Source organism: Bos javanicus, chromosome 21 (genome assembly GCF_032452875.1).
Source record: "Bos javanicus breed banteng chromosome 21, ARS-OSU_banteng_1.0, whole genome shotgun sequence".
NCBI lineage: Eukaryota > Metazoa > Chordata > Mammalia > Artiodactyla > Bovidae > Bos > Bos javanicus.
The window spans coordinates 56,574,943-56,589,085 of NC_083888.1; the positions used below are offsets into that span (position 1 = coordinate 56,574,943).

General features: G+C 50.8%; 1 protein-coding gene across 2 annotated transcripts in view; it reads left to right on the forward strand.

Moving 5' to 3' along the window:
- SLC24A4 (solute carrier family 24 member 4) overlaps nucleotides 1-14,143 on the forward strand; it is a 195,018-nt gene that overhangs the window by 132,057 nt on the left and 48,818 nt on the right. The window contains exons 4-10 of one of the 2 annotated variants that reach the window (XM_061395136.1): nucleotides 1,489-1,563; nucleotides 4,319-4,403; nucleotides 4,929-5,032; nucleotides 5,821-5,895; nucleotides 8,599-8,624; nucleotides 11,134-11,187; nucleotides 13,087-13,229. In XM_061395136.1, the coding sequence (XP_061251120.1) occupies nucleotides 1,489-1,563; nucleotides 4,319-4,403; nucleotides 4,929-5,032; nucleotides 5,821-5,895; nucleotides 8,599-8,624; nucleotides 11,134-11,187; nucleotides 13,087-13,229 (562 nt within the window). The remainder of the gene's footprint in view (nucleotides 1-1,488; nucleotides 1,564-4,318; nucleotides 4,404-4,928; nucleotides 5,033-5,820; nucleotides 5,896-8,598; nucleotides 8,625-11,133; nucleotides 11,188-13,086; nucleotides 13,230-14,143) is intronic. The other variant, XM_061395137.1, reaches the window with a different exon arrangement.

Consider the following 14,143-nt stretch of genomic DNA (forward strand, 5'->3'; position numbering starts at 1 on the left):
ACCCCCGGTATTTGTTTCTTTTTGCTTCCGCCCAAATGATAATGAGTCAAATTCAGGAATAGCCACACCTGGACTCCAGCACACATTTGCCTTGGATGCTGTGGTCACAGTTGATAGATCTTCCACTTTATCTGTGGGCTTCCCTGATAGCTCGGTTGGTAAAGAATTCACCTGCCTATGCAGGAGGCACAAGAGACATGGATTCGACCCTTGGGTCAGGAAGATCCCCTGGAGTAGGGAATGGAAACCTACTCTAGTATTCTTGCTTGGAAAATTCCATGGACAGAGGAGCCTGGAGGGCTACAGTCTATGGGGTCGCAAAGAGTCGGACACAACTGACCGACTGAGCATGCCTGCATGCATGCAATTAATTGTAAAGTTGTTGGAATATCACACCATTTTAGCTGAAGCAGCCCAGCCTTTCCCTCTTTCGGGAATAGGGCATTCATCTCACTTTTTCTCTGAAGAAAAAAATGGCTTCCTCCAGTGCTCAGCATAAAATCGCATCTCCTTTCCACAGATTCTGGTCCTTGCCGCTCCCTCCAACCTCACCTTAGTCGTTTTCCACTTTACTTTCAATCTGTTCTGCCTGCACCAATGTCCTTGCTGTTTTTCAAATGCATCGAACACACTCCTGCCTCAGGACCTTTTCACGTGCTGTTTCCTAGCCATGATAGATACTTTATTTGCCTATTTGTCCACCACAAAGAGGCAGAGGCTTTTCCTGGCATCCTTGTCCCCTTATCCCTCATGGCTAGAATAGTACCTGGCATATAAGATGAGCTCAGTAAAGTCATGTTGGGTGGACAGGTCAGAGAGGAGTTCTGCAGATAACATCATCTAAAAACTACTGATCTGTTCTTGCTCTGTCATCAAACAGAAGAAAATGAGACTTGGAGACATGACTTATCCAAAATCACAAGGCAAAAAATTCCCAGGATTAGCCCTAGAATCTGGATTCTGTCCCGTGAACCTCCCAATGTTCAGTGGCTCATGTATTTTAACCTGGACCAACATCAAGCAGCATCCCAGGAAATGCTGGGTCTCAAGTTGTCTGTTTTGGCAGGAGGTGGGCAGTTGGTGACAGGAAATGATGCCTTTGCTAAAACTCGAAGAGGGGAAATCAGGATGATGATTATTTTAAACTCTTAAGGTGATGGTTTTAAATGCTTTCCTTCTCAGCCCTTGAGGTTTGGATCTTGCCTGTCGAGGGCCTACTTGTGTGTTGGAGAGAGAGGGTTGCTTGTTTAAGAAGAGAGGAAGGGACACAGGACTCTGTGGACTGACTTTTATTCCACTCCTATGCTCAACAGGTTGTTTCTCCTGTCTGGGTCCCATCTGCCAGTGAGGGGATTGAGGAGAAGCACACCCCAGTGGTGCTGGAGTTTTCCTAACCCAAGCAGGCTGGTGTGGAGCGCGATGGATTCCTGGCCACGCCCACTGCTGGCGGGAGTCCTGGCTGATGCTGTCCCCCCGTTTCCTTTGCAGGCTCTGTACATGTTCTACGCCTTGGCCATAGTCTGTGATGACTTCTTTGTTCCGTCTCTAGAGAAGATCTGTGAGGTGCGTGGGAAGGTCTTAGAACCTTTGGCAAAGCCGGGTCGGGGGCTGGGGGTGACTGACACTTGGCATATCAGTGCCAGGCCAAGAAGTGGGGAACACTCTGGCAGTGAAGGTTGTCAGGCCAAGTAGTTGGCATCGCTAGTGCAAAGCCTCGCTCTGAAGCTCCAGATTACAATTAGGGGGTGGTGTCCTCCCCCAGAGCTTAGCAGAAGAAAATGCTCCCCCAGTGAAATTATTACCCAGGACCTCTGGCTTCATAGCAGGTACTGGTAGTTAAGCCAAAGCTGGTTAGTTAGGGAGCATTTGCCAAAACCAGCTGCAAGTGACAGGTACCAGGTGGGGCTCTGTGTCCCCAGGGAAGACGCTGAGCTGCAATGGCAGGGAATGCCTTTGCAGCCTGACATTGTCTCCTTTTAATTCTTTTGTTAAGTTTTCCCAGTCCTGCCCCCTCCTCTCTCAACTTCTAGCCAAGGAAGGAAAACTGTCTCTGTTTTTAGCATCTGCTGTGTTCAGACTGGGGGCTTCCCAGGTGGCACTAGTAGTAAAGAACCTGCCTGCCAATGCAGGAGACACAAGAGATGTGGGTTCAATCCCTGGGCTGGGAAGATCCCCTGGAGAGCGGTCATGGCAACCCGCTCCAGTGTCCTTGCCTGGAGAATCCCATGGGCAGAGGAACCTGCAGGCTGCAGTCCATAGGGTCTCACAGAGTCGGGCAAGACTGAAGCAACTTAACACATGTGCACAAGTGCAGACTGATCTGGGTGTCACTGCACTTTATCCACTTGAAGTCTCCCAGCTATTTGAAGCCATACTGTCGTCGGGACATTTGCAGATTGGACATGGATTGTTAGGGGTGGGCACGTCCCCATTACTTGAGCTCCAGGAGGACTGGCTGCTTTTGACCTAGTTCACTAAGTGGTGAGTGACCTGGCAAAAGTGTGCAAAGGCCCTGCCTTCCCCTTGCTCCACACTTGACCTCTCACCCCACTCAGATCAAACCATATGCTCTTCTCCAAGACACCTGTCAGTGAGAGAACTGAGCCAGAGGAGGAACAGAATCAGGAAATGGCTGCTGGGACGTCAGGGTTGAATGTTCAACCTAGAGGCAGCCCTGGAGTGGTGGGCTATCACTTCTTCAGAGGAGGCCCTCAGGAAAAACAGTCAACTGGTCTTTCCAGAATACACACCCCAGAATATGTTGTGGGTCGCAGCAACAAGATTGGGTCCCCTGCCCACTTTGGGGTGACAGAAGCCCATGGACACAGGGCCCCATTCAGTGGAGATGCTAGACGAGGTTACCCATCTCCCTAAAAACACAGAGGTGGGCAAGGGTGATGGTCCTGGCTTCATAGGGAATGCTGATGGAAGGGACCTAGTGAGAGCCATCAAAAGTACTGAGGATTCAAAAGGAGGGAAGGAGCATCTCTGGGGAGAAACCGAGGAAAGCTTCATGGAGGAGGTGGCATTTGGTCCAGGCTTTGGGAGTGAGAAGTTCCACCAGCTGAGTGGAAGGAGGTCATTCCAGAGGGAAGGAGTGACCCAGGCAGAGGCAGGAAGGAGGCAGGACAGGATATAGCATGGTTTGGATTCTGCTAAAAGTTATCATAGGTGCTCTGATGGCTGAACCTCTGTGACATCTCCTCTTTGGCAGGGCTAGGGTGGGTGGGCTTCTGCCTGGGCGGGGGGTGAATGCTATGCCCCCATCCAATTTTCCACCAAACCCACAGCTCCAACCCTTCTGAGGACTCCTTCCATAGCAAGCTTACTGAGGAGGTTGTACTGGCCCAGGGAATGGATTCCTCAGTGGCTTCAGAGCCCAGGCTCCCGAGGAATGCTTTGGGAGGTGGGGGCTAGAGGAGACCAAGTCCTGCTCTGAGCCAGTCTTCCCAGAGGCCTTCTAAGGACCATAGCCAGGCACCTTCAAGTTGGCATTCAGGGGGACCCAGAATTTCCATGGTTTTCCCAAGCACCCAAAGCCCCCAGCCCCAAATTCCAGATCAGAGGATGGGCCTCTGTGTCCAGAACATGGTCTCACCAAGCAGAGTGGGCCTAGATAGTTCTAGCCCTCTCTGAGGGCTTGGCAGAAAAAAATGCTCCCCCACTGAAATTATTACCCAGGACAGACTCAACTCTGGGGACAGGAGGTGAGGTCTATTCCAGTGGGCAGCCAGGTATCCAGCCTGCCATTGGGAAGGCCTTCTGGGATGCAGGGGCCAGGCTATGCACCTGAGTTTGCCACATCCCACAACCTGATGTATGGATGTTCACATGGTACCCAAGGTCTGCATGAGCACCAGAAGTGACAGGCACTAGACTAGCAGACTCCCCAATGATCCCCAGCTCCTGTTCCAGGCATCCAAAGATGAGAAAGACCCATCTTGTCATCCAGTGGGGGAAGCATGCACATGGACCTCAGATCCTCACTGCATGAGTCATGTTTCAGCTTCTCTTCCCTGGGGGAGTGGATGACTCGTGGTGGCCCTTTTGAAAAGTCTTCATCAAAGAGAGACTATTTAAGCATTCAGACAATGAACAAAAATTGACAGATGGAGGAAGGGGAGAGGGGACTCTGAGGTGAGCGAACATCAGGCAGAGTGGAGGAGGGCATATGCTTGGGATGAGCAAAGAGAGGCCACCAGCCCTGAAGCTTGACTCTGGCTGCGGGGCTGTGCCCCGCGCTCTCCGTAAGTGGCCAGTAGGCATGCTTACTGCACCTGCAGTACAGCCTGAGGGTCTGCGGTCACTTCTGTTTCAGAAACTCCATCTGAGCGAAGATGTGGCTGGAGCCACCTTCATGGCTGCGGGAAGCTCAACACCAGAGCTGTTTGCCTCTGTTATTGGTAAGAAATCCTATCAGCTTGAGACTTGGGATATAGGAAGAACCCAGGTTGGGTGCCCAGACTCTTGTGGGCATGTTTTTTCAGCTCTGAGTGTCAGTTTTCTCATCTGTAAAATGGGAGACATGGAGAGAAAGTGAATTACTCCACTCCTGGGGTGTGGAGTGGAGTAGGGTACTCACAGGTATGGGTGTTTTTTGAGGTGATGAAAACGTTCTAATATTAGATTGCAGTGATGATTGTATAATTCTGGCTATACCAGAAAATGCTAAAGTGATATTTTAAATGGGTGAATTTTACAGCATGTGAATTATCGATAAAGCTGTTCCCAAAATGGGAGGATTGGTGTAGCGGGTCCCTGAGGACTCTTCCACCTCTGGTTTTGTTGTTCTCACCAGCATCTCAGGTGTTCCCTGGTAGTAAGAACAAGTCCTGTCCATTCATGGGGTGGGGGACACGGAACCGGCCAGGGTCTGAGGAAGGGCAGGCCTGGGCTTGCACATGAGGTTTGTGCCTCTTTCTTCCCAGGCGTGTTCATCACCCACGGAGATGTTGGGGTCGGAACCATCGTGGGCTCTGCTGTGTTCAACATCCTGTGTATAATCGGAGTTTGTGGATTATTCGCAGGGCAGGTCAGTGGTGTCTCTCTTCTCATGAAATGACATAGAGATAGCGTGGGAGAGATCCAAGGCCCATCCTTAGCCATGCCTGTAACTCCCTGTGGCTTTGAGCGGGGGTGTCCCCTCCAAGCCCCTTTCCTTGCGTGTAACAGGGGTGTCCTGTGTTCCTTCCACCCATGGGTCTGAGAGCAGAAACAGCGTCAGCTGCCCCCTTGGCTGGTCTCGGGGGTGGGTTGTGGGACATTTATTTGACAGCAGTAAATATTTAAGAAGCGTTTCCTGTAACCCTGACCATGAACTAGACTCTGGACTTACCTGGGGCCTGTCTTCTGCCTCCCTATGGGTGCATGAAGCTGGCTTGTTGATTTCCTATCACATCTTCCTGATCCTTGGAGCCACAGGGGGACATTAGACTTGGCCTCAGAGAGTCGGGCTCATGGAAAGCTCTCTCTGGCCAGGGAGGTAGAGGGAGGCAGCCAGTCACCCCCAGAAAGTTCTAGCGCTGAGAGAAGAGTGAGTGTCTCTGGCCTCTCCCGGCCACATGGCTTCTCCTGGGATACTTGCCATGTGGTCACCGTGAAGGAGCAGGGGGAGCTTTGCCATTACTTATGAATGTGAACACGCTGTCCTTCTGTCCCCAAATATGACCAAGAGAGCAAGGTGGCCTGGAGCAGCCAGACACGCTGTGGTCCTGGTGGACAGTTAAGATGAGCTCCGAGGGCATGTGTCTGCAGCTGCAGGGGTCTGGGGGCAATGGGACACCCCCCAGCTGGTGACGCTAATGGCCCTTTGCTCGGCAGGTGGTCCGTCTGACATGGTGGGCCGTGTGCCGAGACTCCGTGTACTACACCCTGTCTGTCATCGTGCTCATTGCCGTGAGTTAACGCACCCTCCCCCGCCCCACTGTCCTGTCCCTGGCACTATGACCAGAGAACCCACGGCACCCCGCCCTGGGGTGTGCTGGCCACTCACTGTGGTCGAGTTGACCTGTTCCCCTCCACGGTGCTTCCCTGTCCCAAAAACCTCATACCCAATGCCTTGGTTATCAAGCACATCCAGGTACCACCTTGAGGGCAGAACGGCCTTGAAAAAACTAAAGCAGGCATCATATCGTTGATGCAGTTAAGCTTAAGAATGTGCTCATCAGAGGCCTTCAGATCCTCACTTAGAGCCAGTTTCCCAAGGAGCAGAGTTTCTGGTTGCCTAGCTCACTGCAGAGCTGGGAAGAGAGAGACCAGCTGGGAGCCCTCAGGTTAGGCAGCTGGGAGCGAGGATGTGGGCAGAAAAAGCAGAGGGCCTGAAACAGGGACCCCTGAGGCCTGGGGTGACATCATGCATACCATGTGACAGTGACACGGCAGTGAAGCCCGTGACACAGTTTACTGCTGAGGACCGTGTCACCCACAGGGGAGCAGTTTCCATCCAAAAGGTGCTTTCAAGTGACTGCACGAGGGCAGGTCACATCAAGAGGGCAGATGCATGTGGCATGCCCAGATCTCAGAGTATGAAATGTATTCTAGAATAGTTCTCCCCCTAAGGACATCTAGAGCCAACTGGATTTGATAACCATGATCTTTGTATTAGTTAGCTGTCGCCATGTAACAAATTTCCCCCATACTCAGCAGCTTAAGACAGCAAACTTTTATTGCCCTCTTTTTCTATGGATCAAATCTGGGAGTGGCTTAGCCAAGCCCTCTGGCTGAGTATCTCTCATCTGTATACTCACCGGCCAGAATACAGTTACGTCAAGGCTCCCCTGGGCAACAATCTGCTTTCACGATCCCTCATGAGGCGGTGGGCAGGCCTCAGGCTTGTCCATAGAACAGCTCACATCACTGGGGACTGCTTCCCCTCCCAGCAAGGGCGAGGAGGTGCCGCGATGGAAGCCACAGTCTGTTTGTAACCGAATCTCGGACGTGACAGCCCTCACTTTTGCCATATTCTGTTAGAAGCAGATCCCTACGATCAGGCCACATGCCAAGGGGAGCTTGAATGTCAGGTATCTGAGAGACTGCCCACCACACTCCCAAAAATGAAAGTTAGAGGTAAAACAATTTACCTATATACGATTTTACCAAATCAGCATAATGCCCGAAAGCATATCATAAAAGGCAAAAGTAATGCATAATAAAAGAATACATCTAGTGTGTAACTGTTTGGGCAGGAAGATGTTGGAACGCTGAGTGATGTAATCTGTTGCCCTCACACAGGAAGTCTCCAGGCCCTCTGGCTGCCAGTGCAGGCTGATATGCTGGACTGGCCACCCCATGAGTGGTGTTGACATTGATGATGGAATTTTCTGAAATTGTGAATGACTCCTGATAAAATCCTAAACTGAGCCAAGTACAGTCATCCCTCTCCACTTGCATGATAGCTAACTCACTAGAAAATTAAGTATTTATTAACACTGTGCAAAAATACTTTGATTTATAAAATGGAGTTAAGTTCAAGGCTCAGGTCATTTTTTTTGCTGCTGGCTTAAATATCTAGCAGGACATATAAGATGTCTGTCAAATATGGATAACTCCTCTGGGAGAAACATTATACATGTTCGAGACTGACTGGTGTCCCTGGTCTTCATCCTCTAAATGCTAGTAGCCTTCCACTGGGTGATAAAAAACTGACACTGTCCCCATATGTGTCCCCCAAGTTCCCCAGATGGTAATACCAGGCTCCCCTCTGCCTCTTCCTCAGAGCCTTGAGTCTGGGGAGCCTCAGAGCAGTGCCCAGCCAGGATGACCCAGTCCGAGTGGCTTCCCAAAGCAGATCCTGTGTGTGCTGCCCGCCTGACAACCAGCAGAGGGTGCAGTGGGCCCAAATCCAGACTGCAGCCCGTGGCCTGTCCTGGCATCGTGTGTAGGGACCCCGATGTCTCCAAGATCTGACTGGTGGGCATAGCCCCCTCCTGTGTGCACTGGGCCTGGCCGGGGCAGTTACAGGATGCCTCCCAGGACCACAAAGGCATCATTTGTCTGCATCCCACATAGGGGATGCTGGGTGGAGTTGGGCAATGTCAGTGCCCTCTTATGGAGCTGTGGCAACCTCACCATCACCCTCAGCCTCCTTTCAAGTGGTACAAGTGGGTCCTTTGTCCTCAGAGCTTCCAAAGGGCTTATTCTTTATTTTTAAGACAATGACACCCTTTCCTCCCCACCCACCCCATCCTACCCCACACAGAAGTACCAAAGATGGAGGGAGGGAGGGGTAGATAGATAGATAGATATGCAGGCACAAACATACATACAGAGATACCTTTTCAGTTTTTAAGATTCTTGATTTCAGCAACCCTATTCCATTAATGAGGGTGGGCCCCTGTGGCTACTTGGATTATCAGAAGGCCAGACCAGTTCTCTTTGGAGACCCACACTAGGCCTCACCCTGCAGCATCTGCAGACCAAGGTTTCCACTAAGGAAGGGTCACTTCTACGTTTGAGAAACCCAGACCTAGAGAGAGGTGCCAGCTTTCTGTGAAAATCAGAGCAAGCCGGTGTGCATCACCGCACGGTACTTAGGGGTCTGTGTTTGTTCTTCTTTTGGAGTAAATCTGTCCCCCACTCTTGTTTCTTTTGCCTTCCCAGTTCATATACGATGAAGAAATTATGTGGTAAGTTTTAAACATTTGTTTCTTTTTCATTTTTCATTAGTATCCTTGTTTGTTGGGTTCACTGAATCTTTTTAAAAATGATTTTTACAAACATAAGAACTTGTGAAAGTAAAAAAGGCTATCATTCTTTTGTAATATTTATTTCTGCTTGACTGTATAGAGTCTTAGTTGCAGTGTACAGAATCTTCATTGCAGTGCGCGGGCTTCTCTCTACTTGTGGCGTGGCCCCAGAGTGCATGGGCTCTCTAGTTGTGGTGCACGGGCTGAATTGCCTGTGACGTGTGGGATCTTAGTTCCCCAACAATGAATGGAACCTACATCCCCTGCATTGGAAGGTGACTTCTTAACCACTGGACCACCAGGGACGTCCCCTAAAGGGTATCATTCTAAGCAGTCATACCTTTATCTATCCTTTCAAAGTGACAAAGAGTGTTTTCCTTAATATTCCCACCCTGCCAGATAGCAAGATATTTTATAAAGCTAAAATAATGAAGACAGTATGATGTTTTGCACAGGAATAAACATGGGCCAATGTGGAATATGGAACCGAGAATGCAGTAATGGGCCCAGTTCTGGGCTGGGGCATCATGACAAGGCAGAGAGATGGGGATGGGGAGGGGGGCAGCCTCAGGTGCTGCAAAAACAAGGAATCCATGTAGAATCCCTCACACCTTATATAAGAATAAATCCCAGAGGAATTCAAGATTTTGCTGCAAAAAGCAAAATTAAAGCGTTTTAGGGTAGAATATAGAACTCATCTTTATGACTCTGAGGTTGGAAATGATTTCTTAATTAAGATACAAAAGGCACAAACTTCTAAAGAGAAGGTTGGTATTTCCACTCTAACCTTTAAGGCATGAATGTATTGGGTTGGCCAGAGTTCATTCAGATTTTCCCCATAATGATGTTGTTGTTGTTCAGTCACTAAGTCATGTCTGACTCTTTGCAACCCCATGGACTATAGCACTCCAGGCTTATCTGTCCATCACTATCTCCCTGAGTTTTCTCAAACTCATGTCCATTGAGTCAGTGATGCCATCCAACCATCTCATCTAGTCGCCCCCTTCACCTCTTACCCTCAATTTTCCCCAGCATCAGCGTCTTTTCCAATGAGCTAGCTCTTCAAATCAGGTGGCCAAAGTATTGGGCTTCACCATCACATCGTATTTTCCATAACATGTTATGGTAAAAACCCAAGCAAACTTTTTGGCCAACCCAATATTTTCCACAAGCCATAAAAACATTCTCTTCGTTGACAGTGATTGAGATCTGTTTCCTGTATGTGATTATTTGTGGGAATGTGTTCATGAGGCCTGACGTGAGCAGCTGCATGCTTTGGGACCAGAGCATGCTGGTTCTGGGTCTACCCCACCTGTGAGCCAGAAAGTCTCTTTCTTTTGGGTCTCCTCTTCCTCACCTGTAGATGGAATTCTGAGGGGGTGGTCAGATCATCGACAAACCCCTTTGTCGTTCTGCTGGGCTCTGGGCTCTGTCAGCAGAGGAAGAGCTCCCCAAGATGACTGCAGCTCATGTTGGGCACTTAGTAGGTCTTCAGGACACATTTCTCAGATGACCCAACAAGTTAAGCCATGGGACTACCCAGAGGCTTGTGTTTTGAGCTACAGAAATCCCTACCACGTGTGGAGTTGGATGCTGCTTCTGGAGTTGGACAGGAAGAGTGCACCCCAGAAAGACCCCCCACCCCACCGGCCCCCACCTCATGTTCTACCCAAGAGGCTACTGTGCCCAGCCTGTCTCTTCAGGCAGTTCTTAGGGCACCTTCCCACCTGCACGCCCAGTTCCTCTGGTCTCTGGCTGGAATCTCGCGTGACCACAGGGCCCTTTAGGGTCAAGTCTGCATGACCCCTTGTCACTCCCCTCCATTCCCTGGGATGAGGTGCTGTACTTAGTCACTCAGTCGTGTCCAACTCTTTGCAACCCCATGGACTGTAGCCCCGCCAGGCTCCTCGGCCCATAGGAATTCTCCAGGCAAGAATACTGGAGTGGGTTCCCTTTCCCTTCTCCAGGGCATCTTCCCAACCCAGGAATCGAACCCATGTCTCCCACATTGCGGGTGGATTCTTTACCGTCTGAGCCACCAGGGAAGCCCAAGAGTACTGGAGTGGGTAGCCTATCCCTTTTCCAGAGGATCTTCCTGACCCAGGAATTGAACCGGAGTCTCCTGCATTGCAGGCAGATTCTTTACCAGCTGAGCTACCAGGGAAGCCCTGGGATGAGGTGGTTCCTCCCTTTTCTAGGTAGCTAGAGGAGCTCGTCCTGAGTCCCGCAGAGCCCCTGTAGTTGAGAAGACCCCAGCCCAGCCTTCTCAGTTACCAAGCAAGTGCCAGATGGCAGGACAGACTGGGGCTGGGTGGCTCATTCACCGGCCTGAGTCCTGGGTAAGGGAAGGTGACAGGACACCCCGCCCTGCCCCACCCGCCGTGTCGGGCATGCCCAGCCCCAGCCACGGGCTTCCCTGGTTCTAACCAGCCTCCTTTCTCTCTCTGAGGTGGGAAGGCCTGGTGCTCATCGTCTTGTATGTGTTTTACATCCTGATCATGAAGTAAGTGCCCTTCTCCTCTCCTGGGCTGTCTCACCCCTGGTTCCACACCCCGCTGCAGCCTTTCGTCAGAGGCAGAAGAAAACCTCGGTCAGCCCTTTCGGTCATTTTTGGCCACCCTGTTTCTCCAGGGGACACCCTGCTGGGGCAGCCAAGGTGGGAGAGAGAGATTCAGACTCTGTTGTACGGTACTGTCCACACTTGGGTCGGGGCGGGCGGCTGGTGGCGGGAGGCTAGGCCGCTCCCTGAATAACAATCAAGGACCTCTCTCCCACCGTGTTCCACAGCCTTGGCCCCAGGGTGACTGCTCTTGTTTGCTGTCTCTATAAATCCCCTGATAAATTAATCCCACTCTTTCAAAACAGCCAGGCAGCTCCAATCTCTCCAGACTCATAAAACGCCACCTCTGGAGGTTGTCACCCTTGCACAACTGCAGAGGGTACCGCAGGCAGTTCTAAAGGTGCAGATGCTGGGTGGGGGCTGTGCACCCATGAGGCCCTCTGGAAGCTTCCCCCGGTCAGAATCATCTCAGAACTACCCATGATGAGTAGCATTCAGTCATAAAAAGGAAAGTATGACTCATGCCTGATGTGGAGGAACCTTGAGGGCATGATACTGAGTGAAAGGAGTCAGGTCACTAAAGGACAAATACTGGGCCACTCCACTTCTGTGAGGTGCTGAGGAGACTCAGATTCCTAGAGGCAGGCAGCAGATGAGAGCCTGATTACCAAGTGCCTGGGGGAGGGCGTCATTAATGATTCCTTGACAAATGAGAACAGAGTTCTGTTTGCTGCTAAGTCACTTCAGTTGTGTCCGACTCTGTGCGACCCCGTTCTGTTTGAGATACTAACAATTTGAGGACTAGACAGTGGCGACGGTTGCACCACCTTAGAGATGTAATTATGGCCACCGAAACGTGAGCCTGAAAATGGAAAATAGTTAAAATAGAAAATTTTATGTCAGATGTATTTTTCCACAACTGAAAAAAAAAAAAGCTACCCATGAGCTAAGCCACATTCAGATTTTTAACTTTCTCCTCACACCTCCGCAGATAATTAAAAAAGAAAACACCACTGAGGTTTATGAGACTAGGAATCCCCACGCTGACATAAAACACGTATCGTGTTTTCTAAAAATGGATGGTGAGCTGTCAAAACTGCAGAATTGTCTTTAAAGGTCTCCTCTCTGAGTGCCTTTGGGTGAGGCCGCCAGCCTGAGGTCTGGGACGGAGTGTCCTCTCTGTGGGGACAGTGGCGCTGGCCCGATGGTGTGGGGACAGGGCCTCCGGGCACCCACGGGAGCAAGGCCAGGCCAGGGAACACCTGCTTTAGACCTCTCCTGAGGTCTGAGCTGCTTTTGTTAGGGCAGGCTTATGGTGCACATAAGTAGGCGTCAGTCATTTTCTTGAGCTAAAAGGTCTCTTCTGACCCCAGGAAGCCCATTCAGAAGGGGCAGGCCCCATTGTTCCAGGGTTCCTGTCAGGAAACTCTGTCAACTCAGCTGAAAAGATTAGGATTAACATAAATACGCTACGGATGCTATGTATAAAATAGGTAATGAGAACCTACTGTATTAGCACAGGGAACCCTACTCATTGCTCTGGGATAAATTTAATTGAAAGGAATTCGCAAAAAAGAGGGGATGTCTGTGTGTACGGAGCTGATTCACCTTGCTATACGGTAGAAACTCACACAACATTGTAAAGCAACTCTTAATATAATCGAATAAAAATTAATTTTAAAAAACCCCTTAGCTCCCCACCCCCTCACCCAAGGCCAAGCTCACTGCAGGTGTGCAGGGGAGGGGTATGGGGAGGAGGCCCCTGCCCACTGCCCCGCCCCTAGCCACTCCCCTGCCCGGCCTCTCCTGCTGCTCTGACCTCCCTCCTTAACTAACTTGCAGGTACAATGTGAAGATGCAGGCCTTTTTCACAATCAAACAAAAGGCTATTGCAAATGGCAACACGGTCAACAGTGAGCTGGAGGATGGTAATGATTACTGTGATAGTAGCTCTGATGACCCTTCCCTGCCATTGCTGGGGCAAGGTAAGGCTGAGCAGACAGGAGGGGGCGAACGTGCCATTAAAATCACACACACACACACACACGCACCATAAGCTGTCACTGTCCCCTTGGTCACAGGACCCTACATGAGGAGGGCAAGTGATGTGGGAGCTGTGGCTCAGGTGGGAGAAGGATGAGCCCAGGGTCCACAGTCACGTCCCCAGGGGTCACCCCAGGCCTCCTGAGGAAGGCTCAAGGCCTGCCTGGCTTTCCTGACATGCAGTGAACCATATCTCTGACCCATGTCAAAGGCCAGTGGCAGGAAGCTGAGGACTTGGGAAGGCAGAGCAGGTGGGGTCTCCCTGTGGTTTCTCAGATGCCAGGCCCGGTTCTGCAGACCTCTGTTCTAGAGAGACCACTGACTCATTGCCCAGAGGAACAGCAAGGCTGGGAAGGATGCCGTGGAGCTGGAGAGGAATTCCAGACCTGCCCCCAAAAGCCCCACTGAAGCCCCTTCTCCTGGGGCTGTGGCCTGGTCTCCTCAGCTTCTCCCTGGACCTTTGGTGATTCTGGACCTCTGAAGCCAGCCCGAGTCTGTCAAGTACCCCCAAATGTTTGGGCCTGACCAGCTACTGCCTTGGGAACCTTGTCCTCAATTCTTTTTAATTTTTGGCCGAACCTTGCATCTTGCAGGATCTTAGTTCACTAACTACAAATTGAACTCGTATTCCCTGCAGTGGAAGCTCAGAGTCTTAACCACTGGACCACCAGGGACGTCCCTATTCTCAATTCCTAATCCAGCCAATTACCAGGTGATTCCATCCAGGGGGGTAGTTCTGCCAGGGAGCCAAGAGCGTTGATGCCCTCTCCCACCCAAGACTTGTGTGAAGGTCTGAATAGGTTCTTGGAGTCAGGATCTGGGGGGCAGGAAACAGCTTTAACTGGCATTGCCGACA